General features: G+C 43.1%; 1 protein-coding gene across 3 annotated transcripts in view; it reads right to left on the bottom strand.

Moving 5' to 3' along the window:
- The window catches only part of GSTCD (glutathione S-transferase C-terminal domain containing), a 184,273-nt gene that overhangs the window by 20,923 nt on the left and 138,319 nt on the right, over positions 1–25,031 (bottom strand). For 2 of the 3 annotated variants that reach the window (XM_073639509.1, XM_073639518.1), the window contains exons 6-8: positions 18,296–18,411; positions 12,220–12,264; positions 10,466–10,594 (exon numbers count right to left, since the gene is read on the bottom strand). In XM_073639509.1, coding sequence (XP_073495610.1) covers positions 10,466–10,594; positions 12,220–12,264; positions 18,296–18,411 — 290 coding nt within the window. Of the gene's footprint in view, positions 1–10,054; positions 10,288–10,465; positions 10,595–12,219; positions 12,265–18,295; positions 18,412–25,031 lie in introns of all 3 variants that reach the window. The other variant, XR_012247392.1, reaches the window with a different exon arrangement.

The following is a 25,031-nucleotide window of genomic DNA, read 5'->3' as shown; positions in this document are numbered from 1 at the left end:
ATATCGGGTCCAGAGAGGTAGATCTGTGTGTCATCAGCATAGAGGTGATAATGAAAGCCATGAGACTATGAGCTGTCCCAGGCCTAAGGTGTAGATGGAGAAGAGCAGAGGTCCTAGGACTGAACCTTGGGGGACACCGACAGATAGGGGCGAGATGAGGAGGTGGTGCATGAGTGGGAGACACTGAATGTCCTGTCTGTTAGGTATGAGGAGATCCAGGATAGGGCTAAGTCTGTGATGCCGAGAGATGAGAGAGTTTGTAGTAAGAGGGAATGGTCCACTGTGTCGACTTAGTCGCTGCCCATTGTTCAAGCTTCTTTAGATCCTTCTAAATCCTTCTCTGTCTTCTCTAGTGTTAGCTATCCCTCCTAGCTTTGCATCGTCTGAAAATTTGGATTAGTTTGGCTTCAGTTCCCTTACCTAGATCATTTATAAAAATGATGAACTACACTGAGGCCAGGACAAAGCCTTGTGGTACCCCACTTGAAACACTCTTCCAATTGAATGTGCAACCATTTATTACCACTCTTTGAGTATGATCACTGAGCCAGTTATGAATCCACCTGACTGTAGCCTTGTCAATCCCATACTTGGTTATTTTTTCACTTAGTCATACTTTTTCAAAAGCTTTGTTGAAGTCAAGATATACTATATCTACAGAATTTCTCCGAGCCACCTACTCAGTGATTCCATCATAGAAGGAAAATAGATTAGTCTGGCATGACTTGTTTGCTACAAACCCATGGTGGCTCTGGTTAATTACTGTATTGTTATCCAAGTACTTACATACATGCTGTTTAATAATTTGTTCAAAGCTCTTTCCTGGTATCGAAGTGAGGCTCACTGGCCTATAATTTCCTGGCTCCATCTTCTTTCCTTTTTTGAAGATAGGGACAACATTTGCCCTTCTCCAATCTTCTGGGACTTCTCCTGTTCTCCAGGAATTTTCAAAGATTCTGGCTAGTGGTTCTGCAATTTCCTCTGCTATCTTCCTCAGTACTCTAAGATTTAATTCATCTGGACCAGGAGATTTAAATTAATTTAAATTAATTTAAATTAGATAAGTGTTCCCTCTCCATCTCTCTGTTTATAGATAGTATGGATTATTTTATTCCTTCGATAGCACAGTGAAGATCAGTTGATGTTACATTTGCTTTCTTAGAGAACACAGATGCAAAATAGGAATTTAAAAAGTTCAGCCTTCTCAACATCGTTTTTGACCACTTCACCCTTTTTAGCCTGTGAAAATCCTATGGCTTCTTTTGACTTTTTTTTTGCTTTTGACATACCCCCAAAATACCTTTTTATTGCTTTTGGTTTCTCTTGCAAGCCTCTCTTCATTACTGGCCTTAGCTCTTCTAACGCATGCCCTGCATTCCCTGCAGACAGCATTATATTCTTCTATAGATATGCCCCTCTCTTTCCATTTGATGTACATTTCTTTTTTCCTTTTTAGCAAGTGCTTAAGGTCGGTGTCCATTTCTTCCTTCTTTTCGGGATTGTTACTGATTGTGCAGTGAGAATTTCAGTTAGCATAATCTCCCATCCTTCTTGGCCATTTCTGTCCTTTAGAGCATCCAGTCATTGGACATTTCCTACCCTATTTCTGACTCCATTAAGTCCAACCTTAAAGTCTGAGTCCTCACAGGTCTTCCTCCACTTGTAATCCAAATTCGAGGATAGCATGATCGCTGCCTCCTAAATTCCCAGACACCTTTACTTCCTCAACCATTTACTGCCTGTTGGTAAGAACTAGGTCCAGGATGGCAGATCCTCTTCTTCTCTCTTCTACCTTTTGACAGATAAATTTGTCAGCGAACCTCATAGGTTCTGCCAGCTTTGCACTGACAGGCATAATACATGGCAATACAGAACTCAAGAAAATGCTTTGCTATGTGAAAAACGTATAAATAATCTCTATTCCTTTATCCATAATTACCTAAACATAATCATTTTAAAGTAACTGGTAGGGTTAACTGCATAAACAAAAATAAAAAAACAATGCCAGGACTGCTGATTTTGTCACCTTGCCTTATCAAAATAAAAAAAAAAATAATAAAATGGCACCAATGAAAACTGATTCTGCAAAAACAAGCTCTTCCACAGCTCCATCACCAAAAAAATAAAGCTACGACTCCCAAAATGTCAACATAAAAAAATGTGAGGAAGAGTAGATAGGTTGACGTATACCTGACTGCGTGGCTATGAAGAATAAGTGGTTCCACATAGTTGTGCTTCAAGTAGTTTTATCACGCGTTTCGAGTTCGTACTGGTCTCTTTCTCAAATTACACTAAAAAAACTACTTGAAGTACAACTACAAGCTTGGAATCACTAATTCTACATAGCAGTGCCGTCAGGTATACGTCAACTTCTACTTATCCTCAACCTGTATGCAGAAGGACCACTTCTCTCTGCAGACGTGACTGCAGCAGCTTTATCTTCTATGGGCATTTATTGACGCTGTGACATACACAACCCAATCAGGTGAGCACCACTCTCACCTCCTACCTACCTCCTACCTACTGTTACCAAATGCTATAACCCTATGTGCCCTTGTCTCTTTTTCTAATATAAAAAGATTGGCATAGTGAACTAAAAAACAAAACTCTAAAATCAAACCTTCCCCAAATGCAAACTTAAAAAAGTTGTCCACTACTTGGACAACCCCTTCTCGTACCCCCGCAAAATTAAAAAAGCTTATACGAACGAGAGCCCCGGGAACTCGCCGACACAGCTAAAATGACGCCGGCATGGGAGGGTAGTATAAGTTTTTTTTTTTATCGGCGCCAAACATTTAGATGAAGAAGGGGTTGTCCTAGTAGTGGACAACTCCTTTACTGACAGCTAATCAATACATTATGTGATGACATAAAAACAGCTACACCAATGAGAAATTTTAAATGTTACATCATTTGGAATGAGAGAATAACATAAAATCTGCCAGATCCCCATCAGTGGGTAAGTGTACATTTTTTTTTTTATTTACGCTGCATTTTGTGGCCATTATTAGCCCCTTCATGACACATGATGTACATTTACGTCATATGTCGTCCCTGACGAGCTCACATCTTTCCCGGCTGATGAGCGTGCTCACAGAGCGCCAATGTGTTACCATGAAAGCCAGGGGTCTGCTGAAGGCCTCCGTGTTTGTCATGACAATTTTCCTGTGAACCCTGGCCTGTAGCTGGTGTTCATAGGAGATCGTGATTTTCACTATACATAGCAGAGTTGAAGTCCTGCTATGTATAGTACAAGTGATCGGATGATCGAAGCTTCAAGTCCCCTAAAGAGACTAATACAGTAAAAAGCAAAAAATATATGTTTTTAAAAATATGAAAATAATTAAAAAAATACAAAAGTTCAGATCACCCCATTAAAAATAAAACAATAAAAATAAAAAATACACATATTTGGTATTGCTGCTTTTGTAAAAGTCCAATCTATCAAAATATAAAATAAATTAAACCGATTGGTAAACGGCGTAACGAGAAAAGAGTATAGAAACGCAAGACTTACGTTTTTTTGAGTGCCGCAAGACTGCAATAAAATGCGATCAAAACATTGCATCTACCCCACAATAGTATCACTAAAAATATATGCTCAGTGCGCAAAAAATAAGCCCTCATACTCATGCATATCCTGAAAACGCTACTGGTCTCGGAAACTGATGGCACAAGCAAAACATTTTTTTTTTTTTCTTTTACAAATTTCCACATTTTTTTTGCCACTTAAATTAAAAAAAAACTATGCTTGTTTGGTATCAGCGTAATTATACTCACCTGGAGAATCATTGTCAGTTTTACCATATAATGAACATGGTAAATAAAAAGAACCAAAAAACTATTGTGCAATTGCACTTTTGTTTTGCTATTTCAATGCACTTGGAATTTTTCCCCACTTTCCAGTCCATCACATTATAAAATGAATGGTGTCATTAAAAAGTACAACTTGTCCTGCAAAAAATCAAGCCCTGATACCGTTATGTGGACAGAAAAATAAAAAAAGCTATGGCTCTAGGAAGGAGGAGAGGAAAAAATGAAAATAATGAAGGGGTTGAGATGCTGACTTGTAGTGGACGACTCCTTTTAAAGAGGATCTGTCACCAGATCAAAGTGATCAGTTTTTGCTAATATTTTATTCCATTTATTTAGTGCTAATTTCTATGGTCTTTACAAGGGGGCATGGCTCATAGGATTCTCTAGGGAGTGTCTCTGCATTATTACCCTGTGACTCAAACTTTTTTGATAAATACCATAAAACTTAGCACTACATAAGAAGGCAAATATCTCTGTAACTGTATGATGGATATTAAAAAAGAAAAAAACACTCAGAGGAGCGGCAGGTATAAGATAAGAGCAGGAACTGGTCCCTTCTGACCTGGTGACAGGTCCTCTTTAAGACCTTTAATATAGGCAGGTCAGGGTTGGGCAGCCTTTTTCAGTTTCAAATGATGAGTTCTTGATATGGATTAACTAGTGAGGTTTTCACTTTTAGGGGACATAACCTATTTTCGAATTAGTGATATCTTTCGTAAATTCCCATGAGGAAAGTAGGAAGCAGTCTAGCATAGCAGAAGACCATTAAAAGATTCTTCTTTATTACTGACTTCATTAAACTAGTGCGGCTTTAGTAAATTATGTCACAACTGCAGATGAGAATGTCTTAAACAGAGTTATATAATTCACAGCAGCATATTTAGGTGCCCTCCATTAATCCATTTATTCCAAATTGCAACGAGCAGCCATGAAATCAATGGAATAAACAGGCACTTTACTAGCAACATTATTATATTTACGTGCCACTTTTTTGAAAACAAACCAATTGAATATCTAAGTGAATCGTTGCAAAGGGAATACAAGTAATCTGACAATACTAAGAATTTATCAATCAACTTCAAATGCTGTTTTACATTACTTTAATTTTTAGCATAACTAAGCCATAGGCTTTTAACAAGTTTCACTCCTCATACTGCAACAAGCAGAATTTATTCACATTATCTAATTTTTCTTAACTTTAATACATGTACTGCAACAGAAGACATTACAAATAACAGAGAAAAATATAACAATGAAAACAAAATTAATTAATGCATGGATTTCCATAATTATCATTAATGGGGTTGTCTACTTTCAGACAATGTTCTGCCGTGACTGCAATTTGTTAAAGAACAACAAACTGCGCTGTACTCACCTTCTACAGGTCCACTGTCGATTCTGCGCCACTGCTACTGGTGTCTGGAATTGGCTGTGGTGCTGACGTCAGGTCAAAAGCACAGCAGCCAATCAGTGAGCTCAGAAGTGTAGATGGAACGCCCCCTATTCAGAGGCGCAGATTGCACTAATTTGCTGCTGAGTTGTCGATGTGACGTCAGCGCTGCAGCCAATACCATACACCACAAACAGCAGTGGAGATACAGCAGTGGAGATTCGTCAGTGGACCCGGGGAGAGCGAGTATAGCGCAATTTCTTCATTTTGTAACAAACGGAAGCCGGGGATAAACATTGTTTGAAAGAGGACATTACCTTTAAAGTGCTTTTAAAATGCACTAAAATGCATTAAAGCCCCCATCAAAAGAAGATAGTGGTCACTATGGTTGGCTTAGTTGACAGACCTTAAAAAAATATAGGTTTACCTTTACAAAAAAAAAATTATATTGCTCCAATCCATTTAAAATAAAAAATGAAGCAATTTTGGAAATGCCAAAATCTCAAAGGCATGGCATCTCCACCTACCCGGCAGTAGCTACTCTCTGATAAACCTTACTATAAAAACTGAACGATGCACAGGGTCCACTAATGATAACTGAAAATGTACAGACTGTTATACATTTTCTCGGTTTTCATACCTAGCAAAAAAGGAATACTGATGGACATTTATACAACGCCAAACCAACTAGCAAGCGGTCATCAAGATTTACCGGGTTCAAAGGCTGGGAAACCCACAGTCATGGCCAAAAGTATTGAGAATGAGACAAATAGTAATTTTTCCAAAGTTTACTGCTTCATTTTTTGTAATGGCAATTTGCATATACTCCTGAATGTCAAAGAGTGATCAGCTTAACAGCAATTACTGTACTTGCAAAGTCAATATTTGCCCAGAAAATGAACTTTAACCCCCAAAACACATTTCAACATCATTGCAGTCCTGCCTTAAAAGGAGCAGCTAACATCGTTTTAGTGATTGATCCATTAACACAGGTGTGGGTGTTGATGAGGACAGGGCTGGCGATCAATCAGTCATGATTAAGTAAGAATGACATCACTGGACACTTTAAAAGGAGGCTGGTTCTTGGTATCATTGTTTCTCTTCAGTTAACCATGGTTATCTCTAAAGAAACACGTGCAGCCATCATTGCACTGCACAAAAATGGCCTAACAGGGAAGAGTATCGCAGCTACAAAGATTGCACCTCAGTCAACAATCTATCGCATCATCAAGAACTTCAAGGAGAGAGCTTCCATTGTTGTCAAAAAGGCTCCAGGGCGCCCAAGAAAGACCAGCAAGCGCCAGGACCGTATCTTAAAACTGTTTCAGCTGCGGGATCGGACTACCAGCAGTGCCGAGCTTGCTCAGGAATGGCAGCAGGCTGGTGTGAGTGCTTCTGCACGCACTGTGAGGCGGAGACTCCTTGAGCAAGGTCTGGTTTCAAGGAGGGCAGCAAAGAAGCCACTTCTCTCCAGAAAAAACATCAGGGACTGACTGATATTCTGCAAAAGGTACAGGGAGTGGACTGGTGAGGACTGGGGCAAAGTCATTTTCTCTGATGAATCCCCTTTTCGATTGTTTGGGACAACTGGAAAACAGCTTATTCGGAGAAGAAGAGGTGAGTGCTACCACCAGTCTTGTCTCATGCCAACTGTAAAGCATCCTGAAACCATTCATGTGTGGGGTTGCTTCTCAGCCAAGGGAATCGGCTCACTCACAGTCTTGCCTAAAAACACAGCCATGAATAAAGAATGGTACCAGAATGTCCTCCAAGAGCAACTTCTCCCAACCGTCCAAGAGCAGTTTGGCGCCCAACAATGCCTTTTCCAGCATGATGGAGCACCTTGCCATAAAGCAAAGGTGATAACTAAATGGCTCATGGAACAAAACATAGAGATTTTGGGTCCATGGCCTGGAAACTCCCCAGATCTTAATCCCATTGAGAACTTGTGGTCAATCATCAAGAGACGGGTGGACAAACAAAAACCAACAAATTCTGGCAAAATGCAAGCATTGATTATGCAAGAATGGACTGCTATCAGTCAGGATTTGGTCCAAAAGTTGATTGAGAGCATGCCAGGGAGAATTACAGAGGTCTTGAAGAAGAAGGGGCAACACTGCAAATAATGACTTGCTGCATTAACTCATTCTGTCAACATAACCTATTGGTACTCATAATATGATTGCAATTATATTTCTGTATGTGATATAAACATCAGACAAACACTAATAAAAACCAGAGGCCAGCAGATCATGTGAAAATATAATTTTGGTGTCATTCTCAAAACTTTTGGCCATGACTGTACTCCAGACAGGCAGGGAACCAACCTGCAGATGGAGAAGACACATTCTCTCCTGGGTGTAGAAGTTTGGCCATCTTCTTCGACAGCTGTAGTGTAAACTATTATTATTCAGTTTTTGTTCCATTTACCAAGCAATTTTAATTGAGATTTGTTGGTGTGATATTCAAATCAATATGAATGATGTTGAACACAAAAAGAGGTTTTTACATCATATCCGTATTTGGACTGTGACTTCATTCCAGTCCATTTAGGAAAACATTGTCCATGGCCATGTTGCTTCTAACCATATTTGGACGATGAGTTGATGTAGATTTTAAGTTTTAGTACACATCATGCAATGTGTGTTAAGTTTCAACTTTTTCTTAAATGTTTGGATGGTTAGGCAAGACCCGATGGAGAGAGAAAGATCTGCTTAGACTTTCTTACTTTGGACAGACATTTCTGGATGTATTCTCCATAGAATTTCCATAGAAATGCTAATATGCTGAATTGTATGACGTACAGGGAATGTGTAAGGCAGGTTGTTTAGTTTGCAAGTTTAGTTTTATTTTAGGTGTCATCTAGTGGAATATCTTATGTGTAAATACAATATATGGTACGACTTTCCAATATAACACAGAGATAGAAATATACAGTGGTGGCCAAAAGTATTGGCACCCCTGCAATTCTGTCAGATAATACTCAGTTTCTTCCTGAAAATGATTGCAATCACAAATTCTTTGGTCTTATTATCTTCATTTAATTTGCTTGCAAGGAAAAAACACAAAAGAGAATGAAGCAAAAATCAAATCATTGATCATTTCGCACAAAACTCCAAAAATGGGCCAGACAAAAGTATTGGCACCCTCAGCCTAATACTTGGTTGCACAACCTTTAGCCAAAATAACTGCGAACAACCGCTTCCGGTAACCATCAATGAGTTTCTTACAATGCTCTGCTGGAATTGTAGACCATTCTTCTTTGGCAAACTGCTCCAGGTCCATGATATTTGAAGGGTGCCTTCTCCAAACTGCCATTTTGAGATCTCTCCACAGGTGTTCTATGGGATTCAGGTCTGGACTCATTGCTGGCCACCTTAGAAGTCTCCAGTGCTTTCTCTCAAACCATTTTATAGTGCTTTTGGAAGTCTGTTTTGGGTCATTGTCCTGCTGGAAGACCCATGACCTCTGAGGGAGACCCAGCTTTCTCACACTGGGCCCTACATTATGCTGCAAAATTTGTTGGTAGTCTTCAGGCTTCATAATGCCATGCACAAGGTCAAGCAGTCCAGTGCCAGAGGCAGCAAAGCAACCCCAAAACATCAGGGAACCTCCGCCATGTTTGACAGTAGGGACCGTGCTCTTTCCTTTGAATGCCTCTTTTTTTTTCCTGTACACTATGTTGATGCTTTTTCCCAAAAAGCTCTACTTTTGTCTCATCTGACCAGAGAACATTTTTCCAAAACGTTTTAGGCTTTCTCAGGTAAGTTTTGGCAAACTCCAGCCTGGCTTTTTTATGTCTCGGGGTAAGAAGTGGGGTCTTCCTGGGTATCCTACCATACAGTCCATTTTCATTCAGACGCCGACGGATAGTACGGGTTGACACTGTTGTACCCACGGACTGCAGGGCAGCTTGAACTTGTTTGGATGTTAGTCGAGGTTCTTTATCCACCATCCGCACAATCTTGCGTTGAAATCTCTCGACAATTTTTCTTTTCCGTCCACATCTAGGGAGGTTAGCCACAGTGCCATGGGCTTTAAACTTCTTGATGACACTGCGCACGGAAGACACAGGAACATTCAGGTCTTTGGAGATGGACTTGTAGTTTTGAGATTGCTCATGCTTCCTCACAATTAGGTTTCTCAAGTCCTCAGACAGTTCTTTGGTCTTCTTTCTTTTCTCCATGCTCAATGTGGTACACACAAGGACACAGGACAGAGGTTGAGTCAACTTTAATCCATGTTAACTGGCTGCAAGTGTGATTTAGTTATTGCCAACACCTGTTAGGTGCCACAGGTAAGTTACAGGTGCTGTTAATTACACGAATTAGAGAAGCATCACATGATTTTTCAAACAGTGCCAATACTTTTGTCCACCCCCTTTTTTAGGTTTGGTGTGGAATTATATCCAATTTGGCTTTAGGACAATTCTTTTTGTGTTATTTCATTGAAGACAAATTAAATGAAGATAATAATACCAAAGAATTTGTGATTGCAATCATTTTCAGGAAGAAACTGAGTATTATCTGACAGAATTGCAGGGGTGCCAATACTTTTGGCCACCACTGTATTACATAAAACCATGTAAGGTAGTGCTATTGATCATGTTGAGGGGCACTCGCTTCACCGGGTCAATCAAAGCACACATGCAACGTTTTCCGTTAATATGAAGACCAGCAGTTTATTACGCCTCATAAACTGTTGATAACATAGTCCAACTCAGTGGCTAGCAGGAATGTTACACATGTAATATCCTAGAGCCTTTTCAGTGGCAGCTATGCCCGCTTGGCTTCAGATACAGACTTCAGCAAGGTACAGCATCAATATTCACTTAAAGCGCCGATTTACCTTTGCCGGGTTACAGCTGCTTCTATCAGCTCTGTTCTGCCACAGCTGTGGCTTTAAGGCTCCCCAGACGTAGTCTCCAGGCCACGTGCCTTCCAAGGCTACTGGTATCTCAGACACAGGGATCCAGGCTAGTAGAGTCCCAGACACAGGGACCAGGCTTTTTGCCTCACCAGGCCTCTCTGTCCCTGTTTCAAAACCACCAGGATTTATATATCCTTCTGTGCACACAGGACCTGTGATGATGAGGGGGAGGTAAATGGTCAGCCAGAACACACCCCCTGGACATTTTAGCAATGTAGCAAGCCGCTGCATTACACCACCATAATCTTACTGTGCAGAAAATAGAATATAAAACTACATTACAGAAAAAAATCTAAGAAAAGACACAATTAGACACGACAAATTACTTACCCCTATATTAAACTTCCCAGTAAAGTAATCCAAGTTTGCTTGAACAAACCAGATATTGGTTAATCCTAATCCATTACTTCTGTCCCTGGCACGCATCAAAGACTCCTCTTTATTCTCTATCAGAACAATCTGAAGTCGGAGAAGCAAAACGTCTAATGTTATTGTATTACATGAATATGACTGCTCTGTCTGACGATGAAAAGACGTGCAATAAACATAGTACAGGGATAACCGTCATCCAAAGCTGGAAAACACAACTGTAACATGGTGAGCATCTACATACTTCATGCCCACTCCAATAAAATACACACATGCGGTGGTGTGATTCGGGACCTAGAAGTAAAACTCTCATTTATCAGACATTCATTTGTCACCTGTCAAGAGATTCATGCTGCCCGAATCATAAGTCTGGCTACTTGATTGCAGCTAAGCATGTTCTTCTCTGAAACACATTGCTGTTTCAGAGAAAACACAGTTTGAACGGCCAGCCGGGGACCATAGGGTTAGACATGACTAGTCCAGTGGGGCCACCCGGATTCTCCCTATCCAGTTCTAAGTGACTTACAGGTCTCTCCCATTAATGTACATAGTAAGATACCTGTCAATCACCTGGAATGGTGCAGGGAGAAGCAGTCTGGAGATCGCATTAGTCAGGTCTCCACCTATAGTCCCCAGCCGGCTGTTCAACCTACGACTTCTTTGACAGAGAAAAACATGTCTGGTTGCAATCAAGCAGCCAGACTCTGATTCAATCAACTTGTATAACAGCCGGCATAAATTTAGTGACAGGTTTCCTTTAACAAGTTTATTTTTCTAGGGAGCACTGCCCTAAAGACTACCAACTAAAAGCTTAATAATTAAAGGGTTAGAACAGTCTAAAAATATTATTACTCACTCACTGGATGGGTGATAATTTTTCGATTAAATTAAAGTGGGTACTACTGCTGGGACTCCCACCAATCATCATCATAGAATAAGGGGTTTTGGTCCCCTTTATTTCCCTGCCAGCACAGTCATGGCCAGGAATAGGGGAATGGAGCAACCAGCTGCACATGAGCCCTGCTACTCCATTCATTGTCTATGAGAGTGAAAATGATAGCCGACAGTTTTTGTAGGCCTGTGAGTATTTTTTTTTTTAAACTAGACAGAGTTTTTAAATGAGACTTCAGGAAGATGGAGAGGACCAATATTATATACATTATACACAAACTAAGAATTCAATATTCCCCATTTGTCTATTAATATCTAATTAGTAAAAAGTTTGCAAAGTCAGTGTTTACTGTGATACAGTAGTTATGCATGCTCTACTTATGCTCTATTGTCCAGAAACAAAGATATATATATAAATCAGTAAAGATCCTAAAATTCCAAATAGTTACAAGAACAAATTAAAAGTAGTAAGGACATCAAAGTCACTGCTATTAACCATAATGGGTACAACTGCATAGACTCAAAGGCTAACTATGCGCTGCAACAACACAGCAATGATTTGTCAATGTCTGTAAAATGCACAGCTATCATATGTTATAAGCAATAGATTAACCTATAAAAGGAAACTGCAGTTATATAACTTTGGATCTCCTCCAGTTTACTTTGTTTTTAGAAGTTTGCCTATTAGTAAGTAATTTTATTTTCCTTTTTTGGCAAACGAAAAAAGAAATAAGAAAATAAGGCATCCTATGAAATAATGCACTTTCTTATACATCTACGTACTGGTGTGGTCTGAAGCACTCTTATATAATGCAGAAGCTTACCTGACATGATGGTAGCATATATGCCAAAACAATACCAACGTGACCCTGTGTAACAAAGAAACACACAGTGTATTAGTCATTTTACATTGAGGAACATTTCCTGAAATTGTTCTACAATTTTTAGACGCAGTTGTTCGCAAGTTGGTGAACATCTGACCATCTTTGCTTCTGTGAGACTCTGCCTCTCTAACATGCTCTTTCTATACACAGTTATGTCACTTAGTTGAACATTGACAATCCAGCTTTTTTCATTGGTAACACTTGTCCAACCGTTCTCGAATTGTCCTGTCCAAACTTTTTGGGGCTGTGTTGCCACCATAAATTTTCTAAATTACCGTATTTTTCGGACTGTAAGACGCACTTTTTTCCTCCAAAATTTTGGAGGAAAATGGGGGGTGCGTCTTATAGTCCGAATGTTGGGGGGGGGGTGTATATTTATGGGTGGTGTGGGGGGAGCGGTATTGGTGGAGGAGCGGGGCACAGGAGGCAGCAGCCGCCTACTGCAGCCTACACTGTCCCCGCTGCTAAAGAAAATGAATATTCACTGCTCCCCACGCCTATGGGGCGTGGGGAGCACTGAATATTCATGCTCCTTAATAGCGGTATACAGTGTAGCCGCGCTGCCACTCCTGCTGCAGCCGACTATCTCCTTGGCGTGGGGAGGGGGTGAATATTCATGCCTTTTAATGAGCGGGCACAGGAGATAGCTGGCAGCAGCAGCAGCTGCAGCGTGGCTCCGCTGTGTGCCGGCTATGAAGGAGAGTGAAGTTGACGCGCCCCCTGGGCCGTGTGTGTTGGGGAATACCCGGAGCAGAGTCTCGGTGCAACGCTGGGGGTTGTAGTCTCCGTGGCGGCGACCCGGTCCCGTGGCTCAGGGAGGTCAAACCAGTGGCAGATCTGTTTATTTGGGTCTTGTAATGCTTAAATGTCCAACTACGCCACCCGTGGATTGCTGTCACTGAGACCCGCCACTGCGGGCAGACCGCTGAGGCTGATGTTGCGTGCGCAGCAGGGGGTAGTATAACTCCCCACGGGAGGAGTATAGCCTCAGGGCAGTGAGTGCAGATGGTGGGGGTGATGGTGCGCGGGAGCAGCAGTAATGACTCAGAGTCCAGTGATGCAGTTCAGGGTCTTTACTCACAGTTTTACACTCCAAGCCACTTCTGCAGATGATGGCGGCCCACGTCGTGCTGTGCTCACCAGGTGAGGGGCTCGGCCAACCCCCAGGTACCTTTGAGATGCTTTTCAGGACCCCCTTTGTGTGTCCTTTCTCTGGCCTGTCGTACCCCACAAGTGACCAAGTTTCTGTCCAGCTGCCTCGGGCCTTGGCGGGCAAACGTATGTTCCGTTTCCCTGGGTCCTATGTGGTGCCTTCCTAACGGGTGTAGTGAGGGGCCGTGCATGTACAATGCCACGGCCTCCGGTTACTAGCTGAGGGTAGTTGCTCTCCTCCACTAGATGAGGGATCCGGTTCCCTTTTCTTGGCCTGACCCCCCTACTCTGGTAGCGGCGGGCGTGCGGTGGCGGCTGGCCAGTCCGCACCCCTGGGGTCCCTTCAGTCTTCTCTTAGAGCTTCCTCCATTCTTCTTCCTTCCTTCTCCTCCAGGCCTTCAGACTTGGCCTGCCTGCGGAGCAGAGCCCATGCAGAGCCTCTGCTCCCTCTCCTTTCTCTACTACTCTTTTCTTCTTCTCCTTGACTGAACTCTGATCTAAAATGGTGCCTACCATATATACTCCTCTATACAGTGCACCCTGGATCTACTCTCCTCACCCACACACTACCGGGTTCTCCCTCTCTAGGTGTTCCCTCCCCCCACTCCAGCCAGGGACAGGGACAGTTGTGCTCACTCTTGGGAGCATTGTCGCCCTGTCCCCCAGAAATATGGTGTAGTGCATGTGGGTGTTAGGGTCCTGAGCCACACTCCATCCTTACCTGGAAGTGAGATATCACACCTCTGGGTGAGATGCAATACCTCTGTAGCGACCGAATCCTCAGGGCGCTACAAAGTCACTGCTCCCCACGCACATAGACCCGGCGTGGGGAGCAGTGACTTCCGGCAGCTGATCTCTCCTTGTGAGCCGCGCATGGCAGTGACGTCATGCGCGGCTCACATGGTGAGATCAGTGCGGGCAGACAGAACGCAGCGCTGGAGGAGAGAGAAGAAAGGTGAGTAGGAGTGTTTATTTTTTTTTTAATGTGCAGCATGATGGGGATTAGGGGGACCATGCATACTAGGACAGGGATTAGGGGTGCCATGCATACCAGGACGGGGATTAGGGGCGCCATGCATACCAGGACAGGGATTAGGGGTGCCATGCATACCAGGACAGGGATTAGGGGTGCCATGCATACCAGGACAGGGATTAGGGGTGCCAAGCATACAAGGACAGGGATTAGGGGTGCCATGCATACCAGGATAGGGATGAGGTGTGCCATGCATACCAGGACAGGGATGAGGGGTGCCATGCATACCAGGACAGGGATGAGGGGTGCCATGCATACCAGGACAGGGATGAGGGGTGCCATGCATACCAGGACAGGGATGAGGGGTGCCATGCATACCAGGACAGTGATGAGGGGTGCCATGCATACCAGGACAGTGATGAGGGGTGCCATGCATACCAGGACAGGGATGAGGGGTGCCATGCATACCAGGACAGGGATGAGGGGTGCCATGCATACCAGGATAGGGATGAGGTGTGCCATGCATACCAGGACAGGGATGAGGGGTGCCATGCATACCAGGACAGGGATGAGGGGTGCCATGCATACCAGGACAGGGATGAGGGGTGCCATGCATACCAGGACAGGGATGAGGGGTGCCATGCATATCAGGACAGGGATGAGGGGTGCCATGCATACCATGACAGGGATTAGGGGTGTCATGCATACCAGGATAGGGATTAGGGGTGCCATGCATACCAGGACAGGGATGAGGGGTGCCATGCATACCAGGACAAGGATGAGGGGTGCCATGCATGCCAGGACAGGGATGATGGGTGCCATGCATACCAGGACAGGGATGAGGGGTGCCATGCATATCAGGATAGGTATGAGGGGTGCATTGCATACCAGGATAAGGATGAGGGGTGCCATGCGTACCAGGATGGAGGGATGCCAGGCATACCAGGATGGGGATGGGGACCACGTATAAAAGGAAGGGGAGCGGCATATATACCAGGATGGGGGATATTGTCAGAATTGGGGGACATTACCCCTATACCAGTGTCAGCAGAAGACCCCCTCCCCCTTAAAAGTGCATCATGTCCACATTTTTTGCTTAAATTTTTATTTTTTTATTTTCCTCCTCTAAAACCTAGGTGCGTCTTATGGTCCGGTGCATCTTATAGTCCGAAAAATACGGTAGTTAATATTTTCAAATTAAATGGAAAAATGTCTAATTCTTAACGTCTGATTTGTGTTCTGTTGTGAATAAAATATGACTACAAGAGATTTCCAAATCATTGAATTCTTGTTTTCTCTACATTTTACAGTGTCCCAACTTTTTTGGAATTAGGGAATTGGAGTTGTAGAAAGAGTGAAATACTATCCTCTGGTTTTCAATGTTTTATCTAAGGTAAAATAAAGTAGCAAAAGAGTGACCCAGATTTTATTTCTGAGTCACTTATTGGATGTCTTGCTGTAGTTTCCATAAAATCACAACCTCTCCATTATGTGCGTACATTCCCAGTCCTTAATGTTCACAAGCTCCCACAACCTCCACTTTTGATTAGCAGCTTATACTCAATAAATTTTACACATACGATCAACCATAAAACAAAACAAATATAATAGCTTCACGAAAACAAAAATCAATAGACAACATACTATTTAAAGATGACCTTTCACCATATTTTTAATATTGAACTGGACCCATGATGTAATAGTGGCTGTAAAGTGGATTCAACTTTTTTTTTTATTTTGCCTCTTCGTCGCCTCTAATCACGAAGGAGGTTAGACCAGGAGATCAGGGCTATCTGTCATACATCTCCTACACTGAGAAACCTAATTTATTTTATTGTGAGACATGTTCTTTTTCTGCTGTGTTGCTGACCACTTATGATTTGTCAGAATCACACAGGGGTAAGACGTACACGCCCTCTGAGAAACATATCTGAAAACACCCACCTGGACTTAATAATTAACTCATTAGGTGCTGAGGTAGATCGGCTAACTCGGCTGCCCATAGAGGTAGACACAGGAACAATGTCTCTTTAACCCCTTCGCAACCCTGGGATTTTCCGTTTTTGCATTTTCGTTTTTTGCTCCCAGAGCCATAGCGTTTTTATTTTTTGGTCAATATGGCCATGTGAGGGCTTATTTTTTGCCGGACGAGTTGTACTTTTCAACGCCATTACTAGTTTTACCATATCGTGTACGGGAAAAAAATTCCAAGTGCGGTGAAATTGCAAAAAAAGTGCAATACCACAGATGATTTTTTTTTTTTTTTTTTTTACCATGTTCACTGAATGCTAAAACTGACCTGCCATTATTATTCTCCAGGTCATTAAGAGTTCGTAGATACCAAACATGTATAGGTTCTTTTTTATTTAAGTGGTGAAAAAAAATTCCAAACTTTGCTAAAAAAAAAGTGCCATTTTCTAAGACCTGTAGCGTCTCCATTTTTCGGGATCTGGGGCCGGGTGAGGGCTTATTTTTTGCGCACCGAGCTGAAGTTTTTATTGATAACATTTTGGGGTAGATACGATGTATTGATCGCCCGGTATTGCATTTTATTGCAATGTTGCGGTGACCAAAAAACGTAAATCTGGCGTTTAGAATTTTTTTCTCATTACGCAGTTTACCGATCGGATTAATTCTTTTTTTATATTGATAGATCGGGCGATTCTGAATGAGGCGATACCAAATATGTGTATGTAGGTTTTTTTTTTTAATTATTTTATTTTGAATGGAGCGAAAGGGGGGTGATTTAAACTTTTATATTTTTTAATTTTTTTTTATATTTTTAAAAACTTTTTTTTTTCACTTTTTGCTTGCTTCTATAGTTTCCATAGGAGACTAGAAGCAGCAACTGTCCGATCGCCTCTGCTACATACAGATGATCAGCAGATCACCTGTATGTAGCAGAAATGGTCCTGTGCTATGAGCGCCGACCACTAGGTGGCGCTCATAGCGACCAGCTCATGACAACCACAGGCGTCTGCTGCAGACCCTGGGTTGTCATGCCCACCCATCGGTGACCCGCGATCACGTGACGGGGTCACCGATGGGCGGGGTAAGTGACGCGCTTCCGGCGCGGCGCTGCTAAATGCCGCTGTCAGAGATCGACAGCGGCATTTAACATGTTAACAGCCGCGGGTGGATCGCGATTCCACCCGCGGCTGTTGCGGGCACACATCAGCTGTAATAATCAGCTGACATGTGCCCGGTTCAGTGAGGGCTCAGCACTGGAGCCCTCACTGAACTGGGGGATTATAGCCTGTGCGTACTAATACGGCACAGGCTGTAAAGGGGTTAAATCTTCCTACTGGTCTATTAAGAGTACGGCATAAACCACAGCAATGTTAGCAGGACAAACACGGCCTTACTGGCCTAACAGGAAAAAAACAAAACATAACGTATGGTACAGTCCTTGTTGCTACGAGAAACCGCCCACTTCAGAAACAAAACGACCCAAGCTTTAGATTTCCTTCATATGACAATACAGCTCCAGAGCTTGTGCCTCCAGGCCCACCCCACACACACTGCTCTAGAAAGCAGGGTATTTATCCTCTGGACTCCTCTCACTCTACGGCTGTTCAATCATCCTAGCACTAAACATGGCTGATTAACCCCCAGGGCTGTGGAATCGGTATAAAATGGACCGACTCCAACTCCTAAAATATATAATACATTGGGTACAGCAGTTCAATGCAGTTTGTGGGGAATATTTTTTTCATAACAATTTGAGAAAGTTATGAAATGTCCTATAAATGTCTGTCCTCTTACATTGTGTGTTCAGTTCAAAATGAAAAATTTGATGAAATGTCTTCTTTAACTGGCCAATATAAAGAAAACATAAGAAACAGAAAAAACCCCACAAACAAATATATCAAGTAGAAAGCAATATATTACTCCTCCACTGCAGAAGTCCACAACTGTGTCTCCTGGTTTTGCCATATTAGTGACAATAGATAAGAGATTATTCAGTTGCTGCTGTTTCCTTAGTGCACGGTCACTGGACATTTTACCTAGGATAAACATTAAAAGCACCATTAGACATTGTGAGGCAGGCTTTTCGGTTGGCGCACACTATTCCATTATTCCTATTTTTCACAGTTTTATATAATTATAAATGTTTGGACCTGGAACACCAATGATAAATCATCTTACTCTCAGCACCATTATTTATAGGGCAGCATCCAATCAAAGCAACATTATAAATGATTTGAAGCAGAATCTTATCTGGCACCTGCTTACCTTGAAATCTGGGTAGAGTGTGCCAGCTTTCATGTTACTTGAGAGAACACAGCTGGCAGCAGTAATTCACCAACTGAAAAGTCCCAGATGACCTTGCTGCTTATGCCCATAGCAGACTGTTTTATAATAATTCAGTCTATTACACCGAGGGGTTGAAACTGGGTAACATGTGATTGTGTTGTATACCTCATAGACTATAATGGAGAGTGCACTTGTACAGAATAGGGGATTATCTGATCTAAAATATAGAATTAAACCATAATCAATACTCAGCTTTGGGCAGAACCACCTCGGGTATCAGGCCCATTCTGAATGCCTACTGTATCACTTACAGCAGAGGCTTCGAATTAGGAAATCAGAGGTGCCCCAAATATTGATGGATCATGATACTTCCCAAAATATAATTCCAGAGATCTTCCAACCCCTTGTATCAGTATGTGTAAGAGGAATTAACAATTTAGTGACCGGACCAATTTTTTTTAAATCTGACCAGTGTCCCTTTATGTAGTAATTACTCTGGAATGCTTCAACATATCCCATTGATTTTGAGACTTTTTTTTGTGACACATGATACTTTATAATAATTGTAAATTTAGATTGATATGTTTTGTGCTTATTTATAAAAATATCAGAAATTTGACAAAAATGTTTTAAAATTTGCAATTTTCAAACGTTGAATGACTATCCCTTTAATCCTAATAGTCATACCAGACAAAAACATTAATAAATAACATTTCCCTCATGTCTGCCTTACATCAGCACCATTTGTAAAGCGTTGTTTTATTTTCTTAGCATTTCAGAAGGTTTAAAAATGTAGCAGTAATTTTTCATTTTTTCAAAGAAATTTACAAAAAATATTTTTATAGGGACCTGTTCAGTTTTGAAGTGACTTTGGGGGTCCTATATGTTGGAAACCACCCAACCCAAAAGTGATGCCATTTTAAAAACTGCACCCCTCAACATATTTAAAATTGCTTTCAGGTAGTTCATTAACCTTTCTGGTTCTTTTCAGGGAGTAATGGAAAGTGGCATGGCAAGAAGGAAAGTTTTTTTTTAACCACCTAAATTTGATAACTTCTGAACAAGCCGCTATAGCCAGAAGACTCTAAGGCCGTTACCTGCCATGGCAAACATCAGGACCAGACAATCAAGATCTCAGGGTGCCGATGGGGTTAAAGAGGGAGACCCCACACTCTGTTAACTATTTAGATTCTGTAGTCACTATTGACAGCCGAATCTAAGGCGTTAAACGTCCATGGTTGGTGCCAACACTGATCGTGGCTGATGCAGCAAATTGTCAGCTATAGTGTAAAGGTGACAGCTACAGGACTGTCACCTGTCGGGGAACGCTAATCTCTTATATCGCAGGTCAGTAAAAAGACGTCTATTGGTCACTAAGGGGTTAAGGTCTCAAGTATACAATGAAAGTGAAAGAATAACTACATCCACAAGTAGAAATGTCCTTTAACGAGGATGTCACTTGCTTAATAATATTGAGCTAAACACCTTGTAAAAATCCCTGAACTTTCCTGATTATACTTTTCTTTCTGTTTTGTATATTTCACAACATTGCAAAAGTATTCACATTCATTGCTTTTGGCAATATGTGAAATCTCTGCTTGCAGACCAACTGGGTGTTTATTTAGAGTTTTACCTGGGGTTGTGCACTTTCACCTTTCTCACCCAGACGCTGTCAATCACAACTAGGCAGCTTACCTAGCAGTCTCAGATGCCTCTGAGCTGTGATTGGCAGCAGTTGGAAGGATATGTGAATGTAAACACCCCCAGAAAAAACTCTGATAAAATGTCCAAAGATTTCACACACTGTGCTCCAAAAGGCAAAACAAGTTACCGTATATTCCGGCGTATAAGACGACTTTTGAAGACTGAAAAATCTTCTGTCTAGTCTGGGGTCGTCTTATACGCCGGTAATGCTTTTGAACTTTCAGAAATTGACATGCGGGGATACTCTGGGGGTGTTAATAAGCTGCCGTGGCCGTATCCCTGCCATGTCGGAGTTAATATAAGGTGGAGGGAGTTAAAATACGGCGGCGGTAGGTCCAGACAGTCAGCGCTTCTGTGCTGAAACTGACACATCGCTGCGTATTCCCAGCTCCGGACACAGCGCAGGGCTTCTGTGCTGACAGCTTTCACTTGTCACAGAAGCGCTGCGCTGTGTCCGGAGCAGGGAAGTTCGCATCGCTTCTGTGACAATATATGAAAAGCCGGCAATTCAGCAGCGGCATAAGCCGGCACCCGACAATTTAGAATAGAAAGAATAGAGCATCACACATAGACTAGATAGATAGAAACAGGTCAGTCACATATATATGAAGTACAGTGACAGTATTGCTTACTGTACTTGTCATTTAGTGTAAAGGATTTATTAAAACAAATAATAGTGTTTTCATGCACCGTCTCTTTAAAAAAGCCGGCCGGCAATTCAGCATCTGTACCCGACAATTTATAACAGACAGAATAGAGCTTCACACATAGATTAGATAGATAGAAACATGTCAGTCACATATATATGAAGTACAGTGACAGTATTGCTTACTGTACTTGTCATTTAGTGTAAAGGATTTATTAAAACAAATATTAGTGTTTTCGTGCACCGTCTCTTTAAAAAAGCCGGCCGGCAATTCAGCATCTGTACCCGACAATTTATAACAGACAGAATAGAGCTTCACACATAGATTAGATAGATAGAAACATGTCAGTCACATATATATGAAGTACAGTGACAGTATTGCTTACTGTACTTGTCATTTAGTGTAAAGGATTTATTAAAACAAATATTAGTGTTTTCGTGCACCGTCTCTTTAAAAAAGCCGGCCGGCAATTCAGCATCTGTACCCGACAATTTATAACAGACAGAATAGAGCTTCACACATAGATTAGATAGATAGAAACATGTCAGTCACATATATAAGAAGTACAGTGACAGTGCTGGTTACTGTACTTGTCATCTAGTGTTAAAATAACGGATTTATTTAAAAAAAAATTGGCGTGGGGTTCCCCTTAATTTTAGTCTCTAGCGGAGGTTAAGCAGACGGCTGGGGCAGATGTTTGAAGCCTGGGAAGGGGGTAATACCCACGGAGCTTCCCAGGCTACTAATATCAGCCCCCAGCTGAATACCTAGCCTTTACTAGCTATTAAAATGGGGGACCCCCCAAAAAAAATGACGTGGGGTCCCCCCTAATTTAATAGCTAGCAAAGGCTAGGCAGACAGCTGGGGGCTGATATTAATAGCCCAGGAAGGGAGCCATGAATATTGGCCCCCTCCCAGGCTAGAAACACCAGCCGTCAGCCGCCCCAGAAATGGCGCATCCATAGGATGCGCCAATTCTGGCACTTAGCCTCGCTCTTCCACGCTGCCCTTTAGCGGTGGCAGGGGGTAATAGGGCTGGGGTTGATGTCAGCTTATAATGCCAGCTGACATCAAGCCCAGGTTAGTAATGGAGAGGCGTCTATAAGACACCCCCATTACTAACCCCATAGTCAAATTAAAAAAAAACACAAACACCCAGAATAAAGTCCTTTAATTGAAATAAAGACACAATTTTTTAATGTTCTAAATTAAACCATACTTACCATCACGCCCATTCCAGCTGAAGCCAACGATCTCCTGCAATAAAAGTAAAATAATAAAGCAACCTCATCCTTACCTTTCCATGGTTCCCAGGACAGCTTCAGCTCTGCTACATCGAGATGACAGGCTGGACCGCAGCAGAACGCTGCCATCCAGCCTGTCATCCCGCAGACACTGAGAAGCGCAGGCATGCTTGCGCTACTCAGTGTCTGACTGTGACGGCATCCAGATGAGCCGACAATGAACTCAGCTCACCTCCTGGACGTCCGTCACTGACAGCGTGGGAAACTTCTACTGCGCATGCGGGGAGCAGGAGAATTTTCCCACGCTGTCAGTGACGTGCATGAGGTGAGCCGAGTTCATTGGACATGATCTCGGCTCATCTGGATGCCGTCACAGTCAGACACTGAGGAGCGCAAGCATGCCTGCGCTTCTCAGTGTCTGCCGCATGGCAAGCTGAACGGCAGCGTTCTGCTGCGGTGCAGCCTGTCATGTGAATGTAGCAGAGCTGGACCGGTCCTGGGAACCATGGAAAGGTAAGGATGAGGTTGCTTTATTATTTTACTTTTATTGCAGGAGATCGTTGGCTTCAGCTGGAATGGGCGTGATGGTAAGTATGGTTTAATTTAGAACATTAAAAAATTGTGTCTTTATTTCAATTAAAGGACTTTATTCTGGGTGTTGTGTTTTTTTTAATTACTTTACTAGAAATTCATGGTGGTCATGTCTAATATTGGCGTGACCCCATGAATTTCGGGCTTAGGGCCAGCTGATAATGCCAAGCTGGCCCTAACCCCTTTATTACCCAGTGAGCCACCGCACCAGGGCCCTGGATGAGTTGGGTACAGCGCCAGAAGATGGCGCTTCTATGAACGCGCCATTTTCCGGGGTGGCTGCGGACTGCAATTTGCAGCGGGGGGGGCCCAGAAAGCTTGGGCCTCCCTGCGCTGCGGATTCCAGCCCCCAGCTGCCTAGTTGTACCTGGCTGGACACAAAAATAGGGCGAAGCCCCACGTCTTTTTTTTTTTAATTATTTCATGAAATAATTAAAAAAAAAAGGGCTTCCCTATATTGTTGTGTCCGGCCAGGTACAAATAGGCAGCTGGTGGTTGGGGGCAGCCCGTTCCTGCCTGCTGTACCTGGCTGGACACAAAAATATGGCGAAGCCCACGTCAACATTTTTGGGAAAAATTAATTACAAAATTAATAATAATTTAGGGACTGCATCTTTATTAACCCCTCAATTGTCATTTAGTGTTAAAATAAAGGATTTTTTAAAAAGAAAATTGGCGTGGGATCCACCATCATTATAGTCTCTAGCGGAGGTTAAGCAGACGGCTGGGGCAGATGTTTGAAGTCTGGGAAGGGGGTAATACCCACGGAGCTTCCCAGGCTACTAATGACGCGCCCCTGGGAATGTGTCGCGCTGCGTTGCGCACGCGGGAGCCTACCCGGAGCCGGATCAGTGGAGGGTTGTAGTCTCGTGGCGGTGACCCGGTCCGTGCCCAGGGAGTCAAACTAGACGGCAGTCTATTAGTAGTAAATAGTTGAGGACTACGCCACCCGTTGAGTGCAGCCAGGGAGCTGCTGCTGCAGGGCAGACCGCTGAGGCCGGTGGTAGGATTGTGCAGCGTGATAGTATAACCCCCAACGGGAGGGGTATGGCCTCAGGGCAGCCGACGTGGATGATGGGGGTAGCAGGAACCACTCAGAGACGGTACGGTGTAGTTCAGGGTCTTTACTGGTAACAACGACAGACCCTCCCGGAGTACTTGCTAGCAAACGGGGCCTGGTCAGTCTTTGAGCAGATGGGATCTCCCCTGGCCAGGCGTAGTTGTAGGCCTCCCAAACTGACTGTACTCTTCTGGCTACCTTGCTAGAAGCTGATGTAAGTAGCCCACGTCCCTGAGTGTACCGTGTGGTGCTCACCCGTATGGCCGGTGACTCGGGGCCTTCTAATGGCTTCCGCTCCACGATGGCGGTGCTGGTCCCACGCGTGTGACCGTGCCTTCGGGCTTCTGGGCCAGAGGACCTGAAATCCCCTGCCTGACGGATTCTGCTGCTGGGTAGGAGTTAGTCCCCACAGCCTCGGACTCCGGGTCCGGTAAAGAATCTTCTTAGTCAGGGCGAACTCTGCAGCTGCCAGCCCCTGACTCCTTGTAACTCTGCTGTTTCCTATGCTGCTTCTTGTCTCCACTCTCCTTGTCTGACTCACCCTGCCTCAGCCCCGGGTTTATACAGGGGAAGTTCTTCCCCTCCCAAGACTGGGCAGGAGGTGTGGCATGCACAGGATCCCTGACCAAAGGACCTCCCACCTGCTCTCAGACATAACATTACATTACTGTGGAAAACCAGACCCCTGGGGTGCCACATTCCCCCCTAGTGAAATTTAGTACTCCGGGACTAAACACATTTAGAAAAACATAACAAAGTATAACAATAACAATACTATAAGAAAAACACATAAGATGGTTACGGCGTGTCCGCAACCGGATGCAGTCTTTGAAGAAAAGCAAAGGTGTCCATTTCACCAACACAGGGAGACGTAACCAGGTAGGGGTCTGTCCTACCCCGAGTCCTTAACAGTCTCTAGTCCATCCTGGGTTACGCTCCAACTATATACAAGGATTCCCGGTAAATCCACCAAGGTTTCCTAAAAACAACTGGAAACACAAAATTATACACAAGCAACAATACACAGATAAACATAAATAAAACTATTTTTACACTTCAAATTCTCCAGCGTGCGGGTAACTGGCCTCTAGTGGCCCTAGTGGACCTACGGAGCTGACTGTCTG

Source organism: Phyllobates terribilis, unplaced genomic scaffold, assembly GCF_046119375.1.
Source record: "Phyllobates terribilis strain yellow unplaced genomic scaffold, ASM4611937v1 Scaffold_1__5_contigs__length_1240528914, whole genome shotgun sequence".
Taxonomy (NCBI): Eukaryota; Metazoa; Chordata; class Amphibia; order Anura; family Dendrobatidae; genus Phyllobates; species Phyllobates terribilis.
The sequence above is the reverse complement of the archived record's forward strand: the minus strand, read 5'-3'. Positions and strand labels throughout refer to the sequence as shown.